The sequence below is a fragment of the Molothrus aeneus genome, chromosome 1 (genome assembly GCF_037042795.1).
Source record: "Molothrus aeneus isolate 106 chromosome 1, BPBGC_Maene_1.0, whole genome shotgun sequence".
NCBI lineage: Eukaryota > Metazoa > Chordata > Aves > Passeriformes > Icteridae > Molothrus > Molothrus aeneus.
The window spans coordinates 113734662-113755731 of record NC_089646.1 but is presented as its reverse complement, the minus strand read 5'-3'; the positions used below and the strand labels follow the sequence as shown (position 1 = coordinate 113755731).

Here is a 21070-nt window from a genome sequence, read left to right as displayed (position 1 = left end):
GGTTGAATACAAAATTCAGGAAATTTTGAAGAGATTAATTCTTTATTTTTGAGAAGATTTATTCTGACCTTATGGCTTTCGCCTTTTAGAGGTTGTTTTTTGGTGTCACCTGCACTCATAACAGTGTTAGAAGTCCAGTATGCAACTGGGAAGCTGTTTCAGGTGTGGGAAAAATACAGTGTCTTACATGGATAGTGTAGTATAGGAAGCTACTTAAGTGCTTGAAGGTAAATCATCCTCTATTTTCAAAGGAATTATTTGTTGAAAAGACACTTGATCCTGCATGGCAAGAGGAACTTAACAGTGGAAGCAAAATAAAAGCTTTTGTTTAGATGTGGCCAATACTGTGATAATAATTTGCTAATGGGACTGATATAAAGAGAACTATTTTGTGATTTTGTGTAAGCCCCCAATACAATACACTGATAAAATGAATTTTAGAATAATTTCATTCAGAAATAAATCAGAGGTGTCTTTTTCTTACAGAACTGTGTGCTTTTTTCCTACCTTTTGTTTTCCTCTGCCTGCTTAAAGATGGAGACTAGATGAAAACCTGGTCTGGTTTCCTTGATTTATAATTTTCCTCTTTTTTCTTATTGTTTTTTCAGCTACTTCTGTTTTGGTTTTATTTTCTCTTGTTATAGAACCTGTTTCTGCCTTACATCTGTCTGTTCCCTGACTCTTCTGGGCTCAGCTAGAAAACAGCAGGCAAATACTCATCTCACAGCCAGTCTTCTGAGTAACACACTAGCTGAAAGAATCCCTCCATCTGACCTCTTATTTTAAGGTCATTTCCAGCAATGAGTCAGATGTAGTGTGTGGAAGATCCACATTTTGCCTAATGAGGAACTTTTGCTGTTTGAGATATGTGCCAGCTTTGAATTTTATCTCCCTGTGCCAGGTCGGCATGTGGTACTCTTCAGGGTGTCACACTTGGTGAAGTCAAGCATTGTTTGAGCTTTTGCTGCTCCTGAGCACTCCAAGGGTTTATGAGGAGCTTCACATTTTTACAAAGACTCCCAACATAGCCCTGAATCTCTTATCCTGTCCAAGCATGCTCCATTTTGAAGTCTGTCCCAGGAACACAGCAGAAAGGAAATTAAGATAATTTTGCAATTCTGTATTTCCCAAGTGGAGTTGGTTTTTTTTTTTCTCTTTGTAATATCCTTCTGCTCCAGGAGAGAGCAAGCCCTAAGTTAAGAGAAATCAGAAATACATAACTGGCTGTTCTTTCCTCAAAGTGGCAGCATGTTCAGAGAAGGTATTTCAGGCAAAGTGATTTATTTTAATTAACATCCATGATTGTGTTGTTAATTATTATTTCAGTAGGAAGGCTATGACACCAGTTGGGAGTTTTCCAGGGAATAAATCAATGGTTACAGATTTAAGGCCTCTTAGTGTCTGTGATTCTTTATTCTCCTACACTTACTTTTAATGCTTCTACAGTTTATTAAATGAACTAACACTGACTGACTGCATTTTCTCTCAGTTCAACAAATTCATTTAACCTGCTCATGCCAGAGGAATAAAAAAATCCTTTGTATAATATTCTTTTCATTCAGACATCTACTCGGTGAGGATTGCTACATGAGACAGAAGACTGATGCCAAGTATTTACTGTGTTCAGTGATTTCTATACCCCTCCAGGAGTGAAGGTGTAGAAGTGAGATAGCTGGGCTTCAATAGGTCATTTTTCTGTGTTTCATCTGTGTGGCCACATTAAAAAAGACTTTTCCCCTGATATCACTGACCTGTGTTAACTTCCTTTCAGAGTGATTAGTGTGTTCATGTGTTATTGTAGTTCTACTGCTTACGTGTGAAGCTAGAGCCATTTACTTTGAGACACCAATGTAGAAAGCACTAAAATGAATAGCAAGGGAAAAACCAGAATTCTGTGGGAAAAAGTGTCTCAGAATTCTCTGTTTACTATAAGGATATAACCAAGAATCTGATTCACATTACAGAGATTTATCCAGAGATATGTTAGAATTAGGGATCATTTCTTGACTTTCAGAAATTAAATGGGGATCAGTATAACAATTTCCTCCCATAAATTCCTTTAACCACATGTCTGGAACCTGAAAGTTCCTTCAGTAAAACCATGGAAATGAAACCTACAATGATTTCTGTACAGAGAAATGTGGGCATGGCAAAACCCAAAGTCAACTTTTCATCATAAAATTCAGAAAGCTGAAAAAGGAAGGTTTATTTTCTGTGTTTTTTAAAATATGAGCCATTTATGTATTTTTTAAGGATTTCCAAAACTGTTTTTACAATACACTATTTCAGAAGTTTTTCACTCTGGTGTTTTTGGTCTTAAGACCTAGAATGACATTCACACTTTGCAAGACATAGGAGTTGGTTGCTTATTTCCTGAAGATTGTAGAAATTTGTGTTTCCTTGAGGCAGAGCAGTCAGTCTGCTTAATTCTTTTTCTTAGGGATTTCTGCCTCCATCTGGCAATGGAAACACGCTGTTGCTGCTTTTTAGAAGCAGGTCCATTCCCTTTTAAATTTGGGAATCCTGTGATAATTCTTAGTCCATTATCGAGTACTTGCAAGGAAGGTGATAATTCCAAAATAAAATTAATCACAGCAGAACTTACTGAATATTTTCTCTTTTGATATGAATTTTCTATATGCCTTAATACCAAAAACCTTGCAGAACAGAAGAGCCAGCTGAGAAATATCTATTAACCAAACTTTGCTACTGAACCACACTTTATTTACCACCCACAATAACCCACAAAACCTCAGGACACCCTACAGGCATCACATTACAGGAAGCCAGCTCCTTTCAGCTGACTGCAGAGAGGATTTCATTGGAACATACTGTGTCTTGTCTCCCTGCTTTGAGAGAAAATTCTTTCCTATGTGCTATTACAATAGGTCATCTATTTTGAGGCACAAAAGGAAAATAAATAGAGAAAACAGAAGGAAAAAGTAGTAAAATACCCCTACCATGTAGGAAACTTTTAAGAGAGTAACAGAAAGTCTCATTCAAATCAACTTCAAATCCTTCAAATCAACTTCATTTGAGAGCTGAGAGCTTCTATCTGCTTTCTCCACTAGGAAAATACACTTTCTCTATTTATCTTGCATCAAATATACAAGGAGGAATCAGAGGCATACAAATAAATCTATTCCTATGCCTGATTTGCCAGAGCCTCTCTGTATTGTATAAATGTACAAAGGTTACTGAGAAAACTTGATAGGGGCAGATTGCATTTTGGCAGAATCCATAACCAGCAGCAGCAGTCACAGGGATCTGGGATTTATGCTTCATTAGAGCTGGCATAATGCCAGCCTGGCTGAAAAAGGACAGAGAGCCCTCAAGTAACCTGCCTAGCAATGGTGACTTTCAAAGTTCCCTCTTTGGCTAGGTGGCTGAACTAGCCTTATCCAAAGTGAATGAGATTTCTGACCTTCAGAGTGACTTATAAAGTAATTTGTTCTGTATCTGGTGCTTTAAACTTGACCTAAGCACATTGATCTTACCCTGAAAATCAGTGAACACTGAACTATGCCAATCAGATTTTTATGACTTTCCCTGAAGCCCATTTTTAGAGTGCAGCTCATACAGAATATTGCCACATGAGTGCCTAAAACACTGGCTCCCTAACATCAGAACTTCCACTTGCCTCTTATTCAGTAAATATCTGTTACATGGAAAGTGTTCACCCCCACTCTGAAGGGGACTGTTTATCAGTATTCTACCATGTAGAATAGTGATAAACAGGTGCTGGGAGAATCTAAGGGAATTATTTTTTCTCCCAGGACTCTGCATCTCTGGAATGTTCTCTTATCAGCTCTGACATTGGCACTGAGTCATGATAGAATGACACAGAACTGACTACAGAATATCTTTCCAAACCTCTTGTGATGGTTCCCTCCTACAAAGCTCAATCATGGAACGTCTATGAGATCACTGATACAACAACACAAATTAAACTGTGAAAAATCAGTCCCAACCACCATCTTTTTCTCATAAAGCATAAAAGTCCAATCTCTAACCTATCTCAGTTCCTCACTGGAATGAGCCCATGGGCAAAACAAAGATGGCTGAAGAGCAGCTCAAGCTAAGCCGTCGTATAGCTAACTGACAGATAAATTCCTAAAAATGTTCTTCTGTTTTATAACCTCTTTTTTCAGAAGCTCTGATCTCAACGGTCTCTGGGTCCTCCTGGACATCTTGGCAGTGTGACATTTCAAAAGCTAGTTAAGAATAAACCACTCCTTTCTCCTCATAATCAATATATTGAGTCTGATCACTTTGGACGCTCACAGGCAATGAGCAGTCTGTGCATCTGTGCCTGCTTACTATAACATAATGAAGAATGAAACTGTGCTGGGAAAAATTTTGAACTGGTAGTAAAATACAGTCTATTTTCTGAACATAAGGTGAAACAGATATTATGGTTGTTTCTCAGAACTGTGCACTTAGGAGAATGCAGAATCCAATTCCAAGTCACTCGTGAAAATCAACTGTCTCTGTGAGAAAGTCTTTAGTTACCAGAGTTCATCACTCTCCTCTTGTCAAAGTCATGCTTTTGTGGAATAATAAACCTGTTGGCTAAACTGTTTGATTGAATGCGAATGATTCAATTTTCACTGAAACCAGAACTAGATTGAGAGGCTAGGACTCATCCTACAGAAAGCAAGTCACTGTTTTCAGAGAAAAATGGAAACACTACTTTTTTTAGTTTAGTTGTTCCCATAAAATTCCCAGAGATATTGCACAGAATAGCCATTTACATTATATGTTCATAAAAAACATGTGTGTTAGTCTGTTTCTCTTTTCTGGTTAGGAGGAAACACAGAGATTGTAACTAGTGCATTACAGGGTTGAGAATGTCTTTGTAGATATAGAAACAGAAAGCTGGGTGGGAAGTTTTTTATCGATGTCTTTTTATTAATTAAGCACATTTAGGCAAATGAATGCACATACTACATTTAGCTTCACTAGAGCATTTGGAGTTTAAGCTTGCATTATTTCTGGCTACTTTGGAATTTTGACCTGAAAATGTTTCCACTGACACTTCACAACACATTTTTCAACTTGCTGATGTTTGCTAGGGGACCTGTCCCCAAGTATTAAATGACAGTGACATTGGGGTAAACAAAAGAACACTTGAATCTCTTCTCAAAGGAATTCCTGGTTGATTTCAGAACAGAATAGTAGAAGTAGGAAGAAAACCAGAAATGGTTTCTGTGTTTTCTCAATTGCTTATAAAGGTCTAGTCCTTCCTGTAGAGTACTGCCAGCCAATTTGTCATGTTCTCTCACAGATGATATACAAGAAAACACACATACAAATGAGGTCATTTGCTCACATATTTCTTGCAATGCTGATTTAAATTCAAACAGCAAAAACTATAGTATAGAAAACAATGGTTGGAAAACAACTCTTACCTTTAAGAAATGTCTTCTTTGAACTGCCATGCTTTAAAATATGAGCAGGAAAAATAATTGTGAGCTAGCTTTATTATCACTTTTTTTGAGTTATGGTCTAATCTGGAAGGGTTCTTTAGTAATAATTAGGCATTAAGTATATACTGTAGTGCTTTAACAAATTTTCTTTAACAAAATACTTACTATTGGCAGTTAGCTCCCTCTCTGTTTTCCCATCATCTTGATATTCATCTAACCATCTTTCATTGCAAAAACAAAAATAATAAGATTAATAAAAACTATTAGTATAGTATTTATCATCTGACCATTACCTTTTGTCTCCAATAGTATTTTTTATACACCTTTTATCATGTTACACCTTGAAACTACTTCCAGGATCAAATTTTCTTTTATACCTTCAGCACAGTTGGCCTTATTCATATAAGAAGAATTTGGTTCAATTTGCTCCAGGCAAAGAAGAATTTTCATGGTAGCTGTATGAAGTGAGTAGTGGAGTACATTGTGTGAAATACTAATTATTTATTTGTTCAGAGACTCAGCTGTACATGTGAGAGAGTTATAAAACCTGCAGTGGTTAGTTATAGTTATTGTACTTAGAATTATATATAAAACCTTCAGGTCTGGAAGTTTCTAAAACTTTTGCAGATCTGCAGCAACAAACTGAACTTCAGTTCTTACTTTATTTTTCTTTTATGCTGATGAATTTAAGGAGCTTTTCTGCAATATCATTTCGCTGCAAACATGCATTCATACTCCTCTCAGTTGAACCCCCTTGTTCACATAATATTTCCAAATCTTCAACAACCTCACTTATTTAAAAATAAATAAATATGTGCACACTCTCAGTTTCTATTCTATTGTTGATGTTGTATTTGTTTAAACCGAAGATCCATATCACATTTAATTTCTTGTATGGAACCAAGTTCTATGAATAAATCTTTTATGCGTGAAGTCTAAACTCCACTGTATTTCAACTTTTTTGCAATAAATAGCTTGATTAACTTTTGAGACCTATCTCCTCATTCCATCCTAAGAAACAAAAGATCACTAGCAGTTTCTAAAAGTAGAAAGGCATTTTTGACAAAAACTGGACACAGGATTCAAGCTGCAGTCTCACCAATGCTGAGTGCAGGGGGCAATCACGGCCTTGGTGTACACTACTGCTGATCCAAGCCAGGCTGCCACTGTCCATCTTGGCCACCTGGGCACACACTGGCTAGTGTTCAGCTGGCTGTTGACCAGCTCTTCCAGATCCTTTTCCACCAGACAGCTTCCCAGCCACTCATCCCCAGGTCTGTAGCACTGCATGGGACTGCTGTGACCCAATGCCTCTCCCTCAGCACCCTTGTGTGGATCCCTTCCAGCCCAGTAGACTTGTCAATGTCTGAGTGCTGCAGCAGGCCACTGACTCTTTCTGCTTGGATTGTGGGGCTCATTCTGCTTCCCACTCCTTCCTTCTAACTCAGGGGGCTGGCTACGAGGAGAACTGGTACTACTGTTGAAGACTGAGGGGAAGAAGGCATGAAGTGGTTCAATCTTTCCTTCATCCAGTGGGTATTTTCTCTACTTGGCTACCTCACCAACTGTGTCAGGGGGTTCTCTTCCATGGGCTCCAGGAACCTCCTAAACTCCTTCTCCTCTGCTGCATTGTATTTGTAGTCCCTCACAAGAACAGCAGTTGGCAATTGTGAGACTTCTTGCAGCTGCTCGTATTAAATTTTGTCTGCCTCTTCCTCCTGGCTGGCTGGTCTGTAACAGACCCAGACCCTTCTGCCACAACACTGGCCTTGCTGGCCTTCCCCCTGATTCTTACCCATAAATGCCCAACTCTATCAGCACCATCACCAAGCTCTAGAAAATCAAAATATGCCCTAACATACAGGGCTGCCTCACCTCCTGTCCTTCCTTGCCTCTCCCTGCTGAAGGGTTTACAGTCATCCATGGCAGCACTGCAGTCATGTGCAAGTCATCCCAGCACGTTTCCAGGATGACAACTATGCCATTTCAGATCTTCACAAACAATACTTCTCAAAAGATTGAGAACTGAAAGCTTATTTAATTTCACATGGTTTCTATATAATCTATATTTAAAAAAAAAAAATCAATGCACCTTTCCTCTTATGCAACATTTGGTTTGGCACTTCTCTGCATTAGGCTATTACTCCCTTCCATGCCAATATAGGAACATTTTCCTTGTCTTCAGCTGCAAAATTTTGCATCACTTGTATGTTGAAAAACTCCGGGGCATTGCTCAAACATATAGTTTGTGTGTACATACCTGCTCTAAAATTTTTTCATTAAGTTGCTGGCAGGTAACAAATTCTTTTTGTCCATGAATGACATACCTATTACAAGGAAATACAACCTCATGAGCTTCCTCTCCTTCTTTATGTTTGATGACAATCTTATCCAGGAACCATCCACTGCCTGTGTCGAAATGACAAAAGTTTATAATGTGAAATCATACTATTTTTTAAATAAATTTTAAGAAAAAAAGCCCAGATTATCTTTTTCTAGCAGAAACACAGATCATATTTAGACAGATCTCATCTAAATAAATATGATATATTAACAGAATGAAAGCTTTATTATTTTTTGTGTCTCCTAAGAGATGCAATTCTTTTCTGCCTTTGCCTGTTTTAATTTTAAGAGGGGTGGGTTTCTTGTCTTGGAGACAAATACATGCATACATCTCTGAACTGTCAACACCATTCACATCCCAGCCTACATCTTTTGATTATTCCCAGTAATCAAGCACAAGAATGTTGGTATACAAATCTGTTTATGCCCATAATCAAGATTTGTGTGAAAGCTGGAAATTTTTGTCCTCTGTGAGTGAACTTCTTATTGCATATATAAAAGTATTAATTAACAAATCTTTAAAACTTATGTTCTTGTCGCAGACATCTTTTCATTAAAATCCTTTCATTAGGATTTTTCCTGCTGAGAAGTTTCAGCAACAAGATGTAAACTATGGTTATTCGCTGCTGTGGAATGCAACAGGTCCATCTGAGATTGGCCCATCTTAGATGTTTATAATTAATGGCCAATCAAGGCCGAGCTATCTCAGACAGAGTCCGAGAGAGCTGCCTTTGTTATCATTCTTTTCTTTTCTATTCTTAGCTAGACTTCTGAGGAACCCTTTCCTTCTATTCTTTTTAGTATAGTTTTAATGTAATATATATATCATAAAATAATAAATCAAGCCTTCTGAACATGGAATCGACATTCTTGTCTCTTGCCTCATCCAAGAACCCCTGTGAACACTACCACATGTTCTCATGTGCAAATGGAGTGGGGCTGCTGTCTTGGAGGGGGTTTTTATGTCTTGGTGCCAGTAACTGGCAAAACTGAGGATCCAAGGATCCAGAGTCAGCAACCAGAAAGACTGACTGCCTAAGGCCAGCTACTGGAGGCTGTATACATTCATCCTGTGCATATTTTTTTGGATTTGACATTGATGGACTGTTGTTCTGCTCAGCTGGAGAGGGTAACAGGGAAAGGCCGCTTGTACTGTTTGTGTACGTGCTGAGTTCCTGCCTGTGTTGGTCTGCATGGCCAGCTGTGTGCACACATTAGTGTTTTAGAAATGTGTTTGTGTGCATGTCAGTGGGGAGCACACACTCAGCCTTGCTGCTATGAGACCAGCAGGAGTGGGGCTGTGCACTCTCACTTCTGCTGGGCTACTGAATTAATCTTTAACTGCAGTAACCACTGGCACGTCCATGCTGATCTTTTAGATAACTTCCAATGACCATCCTAGTGACTGGTCTGGTTGTCCTGTGAAGCCCTTCTCAAATATCCTGTTCTCATTGTACCTGCACCACTCACAACTTGTCTTGGGGCCTTTTGCTGGTCAGAGTGACCCTGAGAAAAGTTGGAAATTCTCTTTTCCCAGCCCAGCACTCAAGGAAGGAGTCAGAACTCTTCAGTTCTTGGTCTCAAGGTTGCTTATTGTTCCCTATCTATAAAATATTTTCTCCTGTCCAGCTGAGGTCCATTCAGAAGACAGTTCAGGCACTCTGCCTGCCCCCGGAGTGGTGTTATGTCTTAATACTAAAAATTACATGTAAAATATTTACAATTACTTTCCAATACCTATCACCTATGTTAGACAGTAAGCGTCTACTCTAAACCAATCTAAAAGTGCCAACATCACAGCAGAAGATGGAGGCCAAGAAGAAGAAGGAGAAAGGCTAGACACACCCAGATCCCTCCATCTTGCCCCTGAACCCCCATTCTAAAAAAACCCCAAAATCTACTTTTTCACTCCATGATAAATTCACTATCATTCTACTTAACTGTTGTAACTTGCAGATCTTCATCTAAGGTTGGTAACTTGCTCCATGGGTCATAATCAAAACCACAGGCATTTTGGGCTCCATGCCAGGGTCTCTGAGCCCCCTGGCAGGGGTCCTGTCTGCTCAGGACAGCCAGAGGGATGTCCTGGGTTCCAACAACAACTTGTCACATTGCTTATGAGGTTTCACCTGATTCATACCATTACCCAGCAGCACATTGCAGCAAAACATCATGCAGGATGTTTTGGTCAGAAACAACCATCCTATTCATCCTTGTGCTTTGCCTCCTGGCTGCACCTGAGTCTGGAAGGCAGCAGTTTCTGTCACATAGAAAGGGCATCCCCAGGTAGTGCATGGAGCAAACTCTGCTCCCTAGGACAAAAGTCCTTCACTTTTCTCATTCACAGTAGTAGCTGTGGGAGTACCTCTGTGCCCTAGAGCCTGGCAGACCCAAAGAAAACATATGTTCTAGGATCTTTTCAAGACAGACTCCAAATCAAGAATAAAGACCCTCTTGCCCTGTCACTCAGGCAAGTGATGAGAAAAAGGGGTACCCCACCTCTGAAGGAATCTTCCTTTCTCCTTCTCAATCCCCAAAAGGTTGAATCTCTCTGAGCCACCATCTTTTTCCAGCTCTCAACCCCTCAGCCACCTCAAGCTAGATTTATGTGGGGCTAATCTTGGATACAGTTCAAAAGATGTCTGTGAGATCTGTCTGTGCTGAGTACAATGAACAGCCTCCTGAATTACCAAGGCATACATTTTGTTACAGATAGAATTCAATCCATTGTCCTGTTTAGACAGTCCTTCAAACCCACACATTTGAACTCCAATGTCAAAAAACATCTTGAGATAGCTGAACTGGGTTACAGATTTGTAATGCTGATCCTGCTAATCTGTGCTGCCTGTTAAAGGAGGTATCAGGGAAGAGAGCATGGCAGGGTGCTGTGGGGAATGGAGGGAAGGTGGGCTCCATCACAGTGCCTTTTGTGTTATATCTTGGGTTTCTGTAATGTGAAACTTTCAGGTGTACAATCATCCATGTTGCTGAAGGCAGCAAACTCTATGGAACTACAGGAAACAAGATTACACACCATTCCAAGGCTGCACTTTCATGGCTATTTCTGTAATAGTCACAAGCCTGCTCAGAGCCTTTGGCAGTACAGACAGCAAGATGGGCGTTTCCTGGGGCAACTTCAGAACAGAGTAGGGTAGAAGAGCTTTTCTAATCTGCTATCAGTGAAGCCCTGAACTGCCTAAAATCCCTCTCTTCACTTAGCTTCTTTCTAGATATTAATCTGCAAGCATATTTGCATTATTTACATCTTTGGTGCTTTTAAATGCTTTCTTTGCATTCCAGGGAAATGCACACTTCTTCGAGGGCCTGTACCCAAAATTCATCTCATTACCAAATTCTTTCTTCTTTCCTCTAAAACCTACAAGCTGAATGCAATGTCACTCACTGGAACAGCTCCCCATTGACTTTCACAGATTAAATGTATATTCAAATCTTCTACAATTGCCCAAAGCAGTGAGGACATTGTCTTATAGCTGCTCAAATTTTGTCATGTATTCAGTTGTCAGCTGCTGAATATCTTTAATTCCTTCCTGGATAGTTTTCACTGTTTGTCTAGTGAAAGATTGTCTTACCAGTGTGAGCCACACTTTTGAGAGTTTTCTACATGCAAATAAATAGTTCTTTCTTATAAATAACTGTGAAAACAGAGAGTAGAATAACACTATATGACATTAAACTCATGACCATTTTTCTGTCCATTACCACAGTTTTTCATCATCCCATCACAGTGACCAACCTGCAGGAAGACTTTTTATCACTGCAAGACCTTCTGTCACATTTTCTATGAAGGATGCAGCATAAACAAGTGCATTTGGTTTAAAAAGAACTTGAAAACAGACTGGTCTCTAGGAAATTAAATCCTACCTGGACCAGCTCCATCATGGCTAATCAGAACTTTCTCCAAGACACCCAGTGAAACAGCCTTTATGCAGAAAATATCCATCTGTGGAACCACACAAGGAAAATTATAAAGTTCTTAAACATAGCTATTGCTTTGACTCTAACATTATAGAAAAGCCTTTTTTTAATCTTTTGTTTGTTTGATTGATTGTTTTCAAAATGAATATAGTTGTTTTATATTCATCTTGGCCAAACAGAGCGGATCTCTCAAAATTTTCTAAGGTAAATAACACCTGAAAATTACTCCCCAAAGATAGCACTGATACCTTCGGCATGACACAATGATCATTTTCAATTACTTGTTGTAATTCAAAGTTCAATGTTGTGTCTACATTATATTTTCTAGCCCTATGTGCCTCACCAAGTTTGGAAAATATACTTAGGAATACAGATTTAGAACCTGATTCTAAAATCTAAAGTGATCTGTTCAGGACAACAAATATAATATTCTTACCTTTTTATTTATATGTGCAATACAAATAACTGAAATACCCAGATTCTAATATCTAAAGCTCTCAGTTGGTTGATCAAGCAGATAAAAATTAACCATATAATGCAATTAGGTAAGGAATTTTGAATAAGGAAAATGGTCAATGCTTGAATAAACCTTGTAAATAAAAGAATTTTTACATTTCTTGATGAAACAATTTTCTAGCCATAATTTATTCTTATTTACCAGAAGCACCATTGTTTTTACTTTACCTGTCCTTGTCGAAACTTAACATTATTATTCTTAGATCTATGGAGTTTCCTTTTGCCAGCATCTCCTCTTGTCCCAATGATGTTGATATAAACATTGGAATCTGTTTCAGCACCAAGTTTAGCCCCTGTGTATACATGGATCTCATACACCAACACTAAAAAGAGAAAAAACTTGAGATTATCGTTGCAGCTTGCACAAGATTTTAAAGTGTCCTCATCAAAATTTTGCCAGAAAACTCTGATTTTCGAGTTTGCAAGTAGCAACAGCTATCCATGAATTTGTCACTTCTAGGTTCAAATATTTTCATTCTCTTCACAAAAAATATGAAAACACCAAGCTTAAGAAAACCACATTATTCTGAGCACTGCTACGCATTGCTAGTTCACAAAGTCTTTCTTTGCAATTTATCTGGAGACCACCAAACTATATCGAGTCATCATCTGAAATAAAAGCTACTTTTCACTGGTACCAAAGCATTTTCAACCTCCAGATTTATGCAAAACAATTATCTGGGTTGTTAACCTTTGTTTCCTCTTAAAAGAGGAATAACAATCACAAATCCAAAGGTTTATAGATTTTCACCCCATGTACAAAGCTGGGCAAGAGATTAATAGCTCCCACACCTATAAAAAATGAACCTTGCTTTTGAAGGTTTCTACATGTGTCACTAGTGAATGATAGGACTTCCAAAAACAGCTCTCAGTTAAAATATATTTAAAACCTTCTAATGCCTTTCCTTACAGTCTAGACCAAAGTCTTACAAAAATTATATACATCTTCAAAGAATTCTGCAATATAATTTAGAATTACTGTATTAAGATGTTCTATGCCCCACTAATATTATTTTTATAACTATCCAGATGCGTAAATTTATTTTTAAAAAATTCTTTGCAGTCATCATATATTATTATGTTTCATTTCAGTTTTTCTCTCTCTGACTTAAAAAAAAATCCTGTTTACATTTTAATGGCAATTTTTCCATGCAGTGTTTTTATTCTAATCACAGCTGGCCATTTCTGCTGCTATGTGGTAGATCACATGGAAGATTACTGTTTCATTTATGTGTAATTTTAACAGCTCTTGGGAGTGAAGAAAGGTAACAGAAGTCCTAAAAAACACAATTAGTTCCTTTTAAGAAGGAACGAAGATGAAAACAGAATATAACAAAACAGAATATAACATGATATATAAAAGAGAATATATTTGTATAGATTTTATATGTATATATATATACACACATATATATAATCTACAGTTACAAGGTCGAGTATTGAAACTGGACAGTACTGTACAAAAACTAGTTAAAATACTGTTCCCCTTAAACCACCAGATAGCTACTAGAATCTTACATTTCCATACATTTTTTATTCACTGTGTCCCAAGTCAGCTTATAAAACTCAAACATCATGTTGTCCACATCACTGAAAAACAGCTACTCTGATTCCCAGATGAGAAACTAAACAAGTAGTAAAATAATACTACATATACTGGAGGGAGAAAAGTAGCACCACAAGTATTAAAAGATAGGAGAAATGTTATGGATAGATTCTATGCTCAATCAAAATAGTGTATTTCTTTTAATCTGTAAAATTATCCGAAAACACTGAGTCTCCAACTATTTATCACTATTACAACTGGGACTCTAAATAGAAGTGGTGTTCCTTGACCAATTTTATTATTTTCTGTTATTCCAAGCACTCATTTCAGCTCTCACATCCATGCATTAATGTACCAACACTGCTTGTGAAATATAAATTATCTCAATAATACACACATATCTTCAAAAATTTGAAGAGCCTTGTAAAAACTAGTTTCAAGGTTTTTAACATTAAAAAATCATGATAAAAAAATTCTAGATATTAATAGCAAGTAGAAAAGATAAATTGACCTGATAATTAGCATAATTGAGCTATATATCCAAATTAAATTTTATATCATAACTGCTAATATAATCATAACTGGCCAAAGGGCAGAGAATAAGGGGTGGCAGCAAACTATGACAGAAAATGTGCAGGAAAGCAAAGAGCCACACTGATAATGAAGGGGGAAAATATTTAGGAGTGAGAAAGGACAGAGGTTACATTTAAAAAAACCCTTAAAATTATAATAATCTGTGACCAGAAATTTTAATAACAGGGCTGCACTACCCATGAAGCAAGACACTGCAGGGAGTAAAAAAAGGGACATATTGACTTGAAATCTCCTTCACATTCTTACCCTCTTACTTTTTCTTAATTTTGAAAATGCAAAGTATCTGTGGGAGGAAAGGGTACAGAGTGTTTATGTTATGACTGTTTACATAGAAAGACTAGTATTACTTACAACTACAAGTAATTTCCATGATCAAAAATAAAAAAATTAAGTAACTATAAGCAGAATTTTAAAGCATATTCAATGGAGTTTTCTAAAGAAACCATTTAACAATAAATGTTTATGAAAATGAAATACCAACAAGTCTTTTCATGGAAGGAGAAGAGAACAAGAGGTAATTATAACAAAACACAAAGATATTAACAGATAAATAAATTATACTGCATTTTGTAGCACTGTGCATCTCTGTGGTAACCAGAGAGACGATAACGATCTAATCATTAAATAGAGCTTTCCTTTGCTACCAGCCTAAATAAATCAGTCTGAAGTAGACAGCATGCACATCTTGAAATGTAAAAAACTGGGAAATACTTTCCATAGTTTCTTGTGTCTATACATCCCTCACCATCTGTAAAATGTTAAGTCTGACATTTATTTAAGATACAAAATCTGCATTATTTATACAGGAACCTTCTTAACAAAAAGTAAGAGTCTGTGCTCTAAATTTTTCTACAAATATAGGCTACTACAATACAGGCTATTGTATTAGGATAATAAAAGGAATGTTTATACCCCTTAACTTGAGTATATGTTACAATGCATTTCATGGGAATCACACAAAAAATGAAGCAAGGAAAATAATTTCCAATGCACACATGCCTAACTAGAACATGGTGAACATGGCCACTATGGTGAAACACCTGCATATTCAAATAAACATTCACTAAATAGATAGTAGACATTAAGCCTTTTCTGTGCAAATGGAAACCTAGGCACAGACCAGCCTGGGAGGATTCAAATTGTTGAATTTTTATCAAGTAGTTCCTTTAGATTGCAGAGCAGCTACAAAAGGTGCTAGTGCTAATGGCTCCTGAGCTAAAGATTGCTTAAAGCAGAGAAAAAGAGGGATGGTGCCACTCTGTAACAGATAAAACAAGGTACACCACTTGTTTGATGGGACAATACAACCAAATCTGGAGAACAAACCTACCCATTGAATATACTGCTGAGACAAAAAGACTCACCATATGTGATTTTTTTTCCATTTGCAGTTTTCTGTATATTGTTCACAAAACACACTTTGTTGTGTAGAGAGTAAAGTGAAATAATCCTAGATAATGTGTTCAGCCTCTGAGACTGGGCTTTCATTTCTTTTGAGTAACCAACCTATTCTAAGGCCCCCACTGCAGGCCCATCTGCAATGGAGACCTCCTTCACTGCAGGAAGAAAAAAGCCATCCCAAAACTCTGAAAAATAGAAATGTGCGGCCTGATCCCTTATTCCGTAGTAGAAATTTCATTTTACTATATGCTGATTCAGTGAAACTTCACCAGCTGTAAACTGGGGTGACAAAACACTCAGAGAGAGGTAAACCTATAGGCAAAAAAAAAAAGGCAAAAAAAGTTTAAAAATAGTTCATAAAACCAGCCACTCAACAGAAGTCAGGAAACAGCATTTCAGCATTGAGAGGGACCTGTGAGACTCACATCTAGGCATCTGTCCATCTGTGGAGCACATCAAAGTAATAGAAGAAATGTCTTGGAAAACACAGTAACTTTGATAAAGGATATAAGAGGATTAATTAATGCAGAATAGCAGAGGGAAAAAATCTCAGCTAGAACTCAATAAAAAAGAAAATGACCTTTCAGAAAATAAGTGATTGAAATCTTCAAATTGCTCACAGGGTAAGCTTAGATAAGCTCTAGAAACCAAACAGAAAAATCTGCAACATGGACGCATGGATGAAACAGATGAAAAAGGGAAGGAAAGTGTTTTCAGACAGAGGTGAGGAGTTTCTGAAAGGCAGACTTTAAAGCAGCATAATAACTGTGCTAAAAAATGACAGAAGCAAATATCTAAAAAGTACTGTAGAGTCATATGAGCAGTCAAGTGTACTAGTACCAAATTTCTTGTTGCTCAGCCTATAAAAATGCTATCTCTTGAGATAATATCATGAGGCTTCAGGGGTTTTTTAAATCCCACCTCCAGCTTCTGGCATCTGTTGATAACATAAGGAGTGAACTACCTTGGACAAAAGAGAAGGAGAAAGGAAGTTTTCCTGGTTGTGAAGAAGAGGTAACCTAAGGGCATACTAAAGGCAGTAGAACATGAGTTGGAAAGCCCTTTTTTCCAGATGTCCCATTCTGGGCACCTGAATCAGGGTTTCCAATAGAGAAAATTGATATATACCTGAGTCTTCACCAATTACAAGAGACTGTTTGATCCCAGTTTGTGGGCACAGTATATAATTACCAATTCCTTTGGAAGAAGTAATGTAGAGAACTCAATGACTTATGACACTTGCCTTTGGAAAATATAAACAGTAAACAAATACCTCCAGTTGCTTCGCACTAAAGACTAAGTTAATATGTTGATACATTTTGGGAGAAGAAAAGAAACCTAATAGAATTAAAGAAGAATTTATGGTTGAGAATCTGAAAATGAAAGTTTTCATAGCAGAAACACTGGTCACTTGGTACAAACTGCTGTCCTATTGTCAGCTTTTTTGAAAATAATTCCACTAAAAGTACAGTAATTATTTGAGAATTATATCTTCAATTCATTTGCTCTGACTCAGAGCAAATGAATTGAAGATCCACAGCTGTCTGTGCCTAATGACACTGGTTTTCTTATCATGCTGCTGAATCCCCTGGCTGGCTCTACTTCCTTCTTTCTGGTGTGCAGCATGGACTGGTTTTAGAGCAAAGAACTAGGTCCTTTTTGGATGAAACTACACCAGATAATACATTCCAGGAACACATTGACAACAATCTTGACACAAACTGGCAGTCAGTCTGGGGGAACAGACTAGAACAAGCCTGAAGTAACTTCCCTCTAGACTCCCATAAAGAGCACATAGGACACTTAATTAAGTGGGATTTTAGCACTGACTGCTTCACTGAGCAAATTCACTCCCACCAGGCTGCCAGTGTAAACAGACAAACTGGCCAAAGAGCACAAAACCTGGAGAGATGTTAAATGACACACAACATTAAAATTGTCCAACTGTTTCTATTCACTCCTCTCTTTATGCTGGCATACCAATGTCCCAGAACAGTATTGCACAGTATTGCTCCAGGGTTTCCCTTTTTTCCATATGACATGCCCACTTGAATGAAATGGTCATTTTAGCTCAATCTGTCAAGCAGCAAGGTTGAATCTCTGGTTTTGTCACCACCTGGCTTTCATAAAGGGTGTTTGGCATTTTGCCATGACAGAAGGGTAAAGATACAGGTTAGTGCAGCATTGAGGCTAAAAGAGAGCAAATTCTTAATGGCTGATACTGGTTAAGAGGGACTCTATTCCTCAGAAGTGGTGCATATATTATTTTAAAGGGCACAAATACAAAAACAATATCAGTTTAGGACATTTCAGTTAGAATTATAGTTCTCACTCTAATCTCCACTAACTGCTGTCTAATCTCCACTAGTAATATTTGGAGCAATAGTCTAAATATATATATATATATTCTTCATGACATGCAAGAAAATTATCAGCTTTGAAAAACACTTGCTAATGAATTTTACAATAAAGAAACCTGACTATTTACTTATGTAGTTGGTGCCTCCTGAGTGATAAAACAGGGATAAATATTTTGTAGAGATAACACTTGTGTTATTACTATTTGCTTTGGTCATCTTTTGCACTATTTCAGTCAGTGGCCACCTTCTGACCTTTCTGTATTTGCCTGCACACTTCTCCAAGTGGAAAAGAATACTAAATCTTTGGAGCTGGAATTTTTCCTGCCTCAGTCTCAGTATTTGTCTTTTATCTCATTTCATTACAGTTATACCTTTGAATATGTGAACAAGAACAGGACACATTTACCCATTTATATCCTCATTTGACATTTATGTTCACATAACCATAGCAGTAAGAAAATTCAATACCTCTTGCATCAAGTTCCCCTTTGGAACAAAAGTTCAGTCATATCTGAAGACAACCCGTGTGAGGATCTGTGATAAAGGTCTGTACATGTACAGACAAATACAGGCAGGGGACAGTCCAGGTAACATCTTGCTCAGGCCCATCACAGCCCATCTCCACAACCACAGGTGCACAAGGGCAGGTGGGAACCCATAGAGACTTAGGGAAAAGAAACACTCTGCCGACCCCTGCAGCAGGGCTGTCCCAGGAGTCTCAGTCTGGGAGAAAAAAACCCACCATCATGAGACAACTGGGAGTATCTCTCATACTTAAGAGGTTTGATGCCCCAAGGGTGTCAGATGCAATATAGGGCAGAAGAGAAGAAGATTTTGTGATTGCAGAAGACTTATAAGACATTTAGAAGAGGAATTAAAGGCAGGGAAATAGATGGATGTAGGTGACCTGGGGAGGAAGTAGTGTTAGAAAATAGATCACATCTGTTCTCTGTGTGTGTGCACGTCTGGGTAGGGAGTCCAAGTACCAGTACCCGGACTTGGAATCCTGGATGGCAGCAACTGGAGAGACTGAAGGGAATAAAACTGTCAGTGAGTGGAGTGGGATCAGGGGTCAGAGCCCATGACTCTGAGTGCAAGACTGCTGTGGTGGTGTTCGCAAGACTGTGGTGGTGTTCACAGGGAAGAGATGAGAATCTTGACTCCATGTTTCAGAAGGCTGATTTATTATTTTATGATATATATAATATTGAAAGAAAATTATATATTAAAACTATACTAAAAGAATAGAAGAAAGGATTTCATCAGAATACTTGAAAGGAATAGAAAGGAAATGGAATGATAATAAAATCTTGTGACTGACCAGAGAGTCTGAGACAGCTGGACTGTGATTGGCCATTAATTAAAAACAACTACATGAGACCAATCAAAGATGCACCTGGTGCATTCCACAGCCGCAGATAATTATTGTTTACATTTCATTTCTGAGGCTTCTCAGCATCTCAGGAGAAAAAATCCTAGCAAAAAGGTTTTTCATAAAATATGTCCGTGACACAAGACCACATGAGCAGCTGAGTGTTGGAGGGACCACATGAGTCCTGCTCAGCTGCCAGAGACACCCTGAGGTGTAGGTATCTGTAGGGATGAAACCTGCTGGTCTGGGCATGAGGGAAATGGCCTGTACCAGAGACTGGAGCAGGGCTGCAGCCTCAGGGGCTCATATGTCCATTTTCCAGCAACTGGAGAGACTGGGATCCAGGAGCAACTGAGGATTAGATAGAGTGTGTGAGCCCAGCTGTTGGACCTACCTTGCATAGAAGAATCACAGAAGAAAACCTAAAAACCCCAAAAAACAAAGCAGGTTGGAGGAAAACTCCAGGAATCACACAGTACAACAGCATGCTAAATTCAGGGACAACTTCAAAGACCGATCAGGTGTTTTCTAGATCCCAGGGCTGGAAAAGCAAAAGAGAAGATGTAAAAGGAAGAGAAAAAGAAGCCATGGACCCAGAAGCTTTGGCAATGTGGAAAAAATAAGAAAAGAGAAGACAAAGCCAGACCTGCATTGGAGGGACAAGAAATCTGAGTTAAGAAAGTAAGTTGAGACTGGTGTGATGGAGAGATTGACAAAGAACTGAAATCAATACTTGGAGTAGGAAACCAGCTTAATGTCAGTTTTTTAAAGTGGCTGAGGAACAGTGAGAAAAACTAAGAAAGGCTGCCAAGGTGAGAAATCTGAATGGAAAAGAAGCAAGTTCAGAGAGGAAGGTAAAGAAAAGCTAACAGATTCAGGAAATATATTCAGATTTTAAGAAAAGATGCTAGCAAAAAAAAGAAAGCCAAGGAGTCAAAAAATTGTTCCAAGGCTTTGGGTCCATATTGGTTGCATGGAAAACTTCAGCTGGGGAAAGGGAGAAAAAGAAGGAAAAATTACCATTTCTTCTGAGAGAGAAGCTGAGCAATGAGGAAAGTGTTTAAGAACAGCAATTACAAGACCAATGCCTTCTGTGCTTAGTTTACATTTGTTTGCTTTGTTTAAAGTTTCTAGCACATGACTTTTATTCTTAAGCAAATCTGTTATCACTAGAAGATCACAGATTAAATTGAAAGTACAGAATACAAACTCCTAAATCATATCAAATCCTCATTAAGTAATTACCAACATGTAGTTTCTTCTGCTGGAGAAAGTGACTTGATGTGGTTTGCTCAGTGCTTGCAAGCAATTAGCTTTTAAATGGGAAATGAAAATGGATAGTGTTTCATTTTCTTGTTCTTGAGAAAATAAATAGGAAATCCTTTGGAATCCTTGCTGAGTTTGTATTGATGTTCAATTTAAATGTTCCTAAAATCAATAACTAATTAGTAAAACTTAAATTTTCGAGAAATTTCCAAGTTCTTTTGGAAATGTACCTTTTCTTACACACTTGAAACATATATTTTAATAATGTTCCTGCAAATACAAGGAAATATGCAGTAATACAATGATT

General features: G+C 37.8%; 1 protein-coding gene across 1 annotated transcript in view; it reads right to left on the bottom strand.

The window, feature by feature from the left end:
* The window catches only part of RP1 (RP1 axonemal microtubule associated), a 164908-nt gene that overhangs the window by 75797 nt on the left and 68041 nt on the right, over positions 1-21070 (bottom strand). The window contains exons 25-29 of the mRNA XM_066547495.1: positions 12393-12547; positions 11655-11733; positions 7757-7838; positions 5591-5650; positions 5412-5434 (exon numbers count right to left, since the gene is read on the bottom strand). Coding sequence (XP_066403592.1) covers positions 5412-5434; positions 5591-5650; positions 7757-7838; positions 11655-11733; positions 12393-12547 — 399 coding nt within the window. The remainder of the gene's footprint in view (positions 1-5411; positions 5435-5590; positions 5651-7756; positions 7839-11654; positions 11734-12392; positions 12548-21070) is intronic.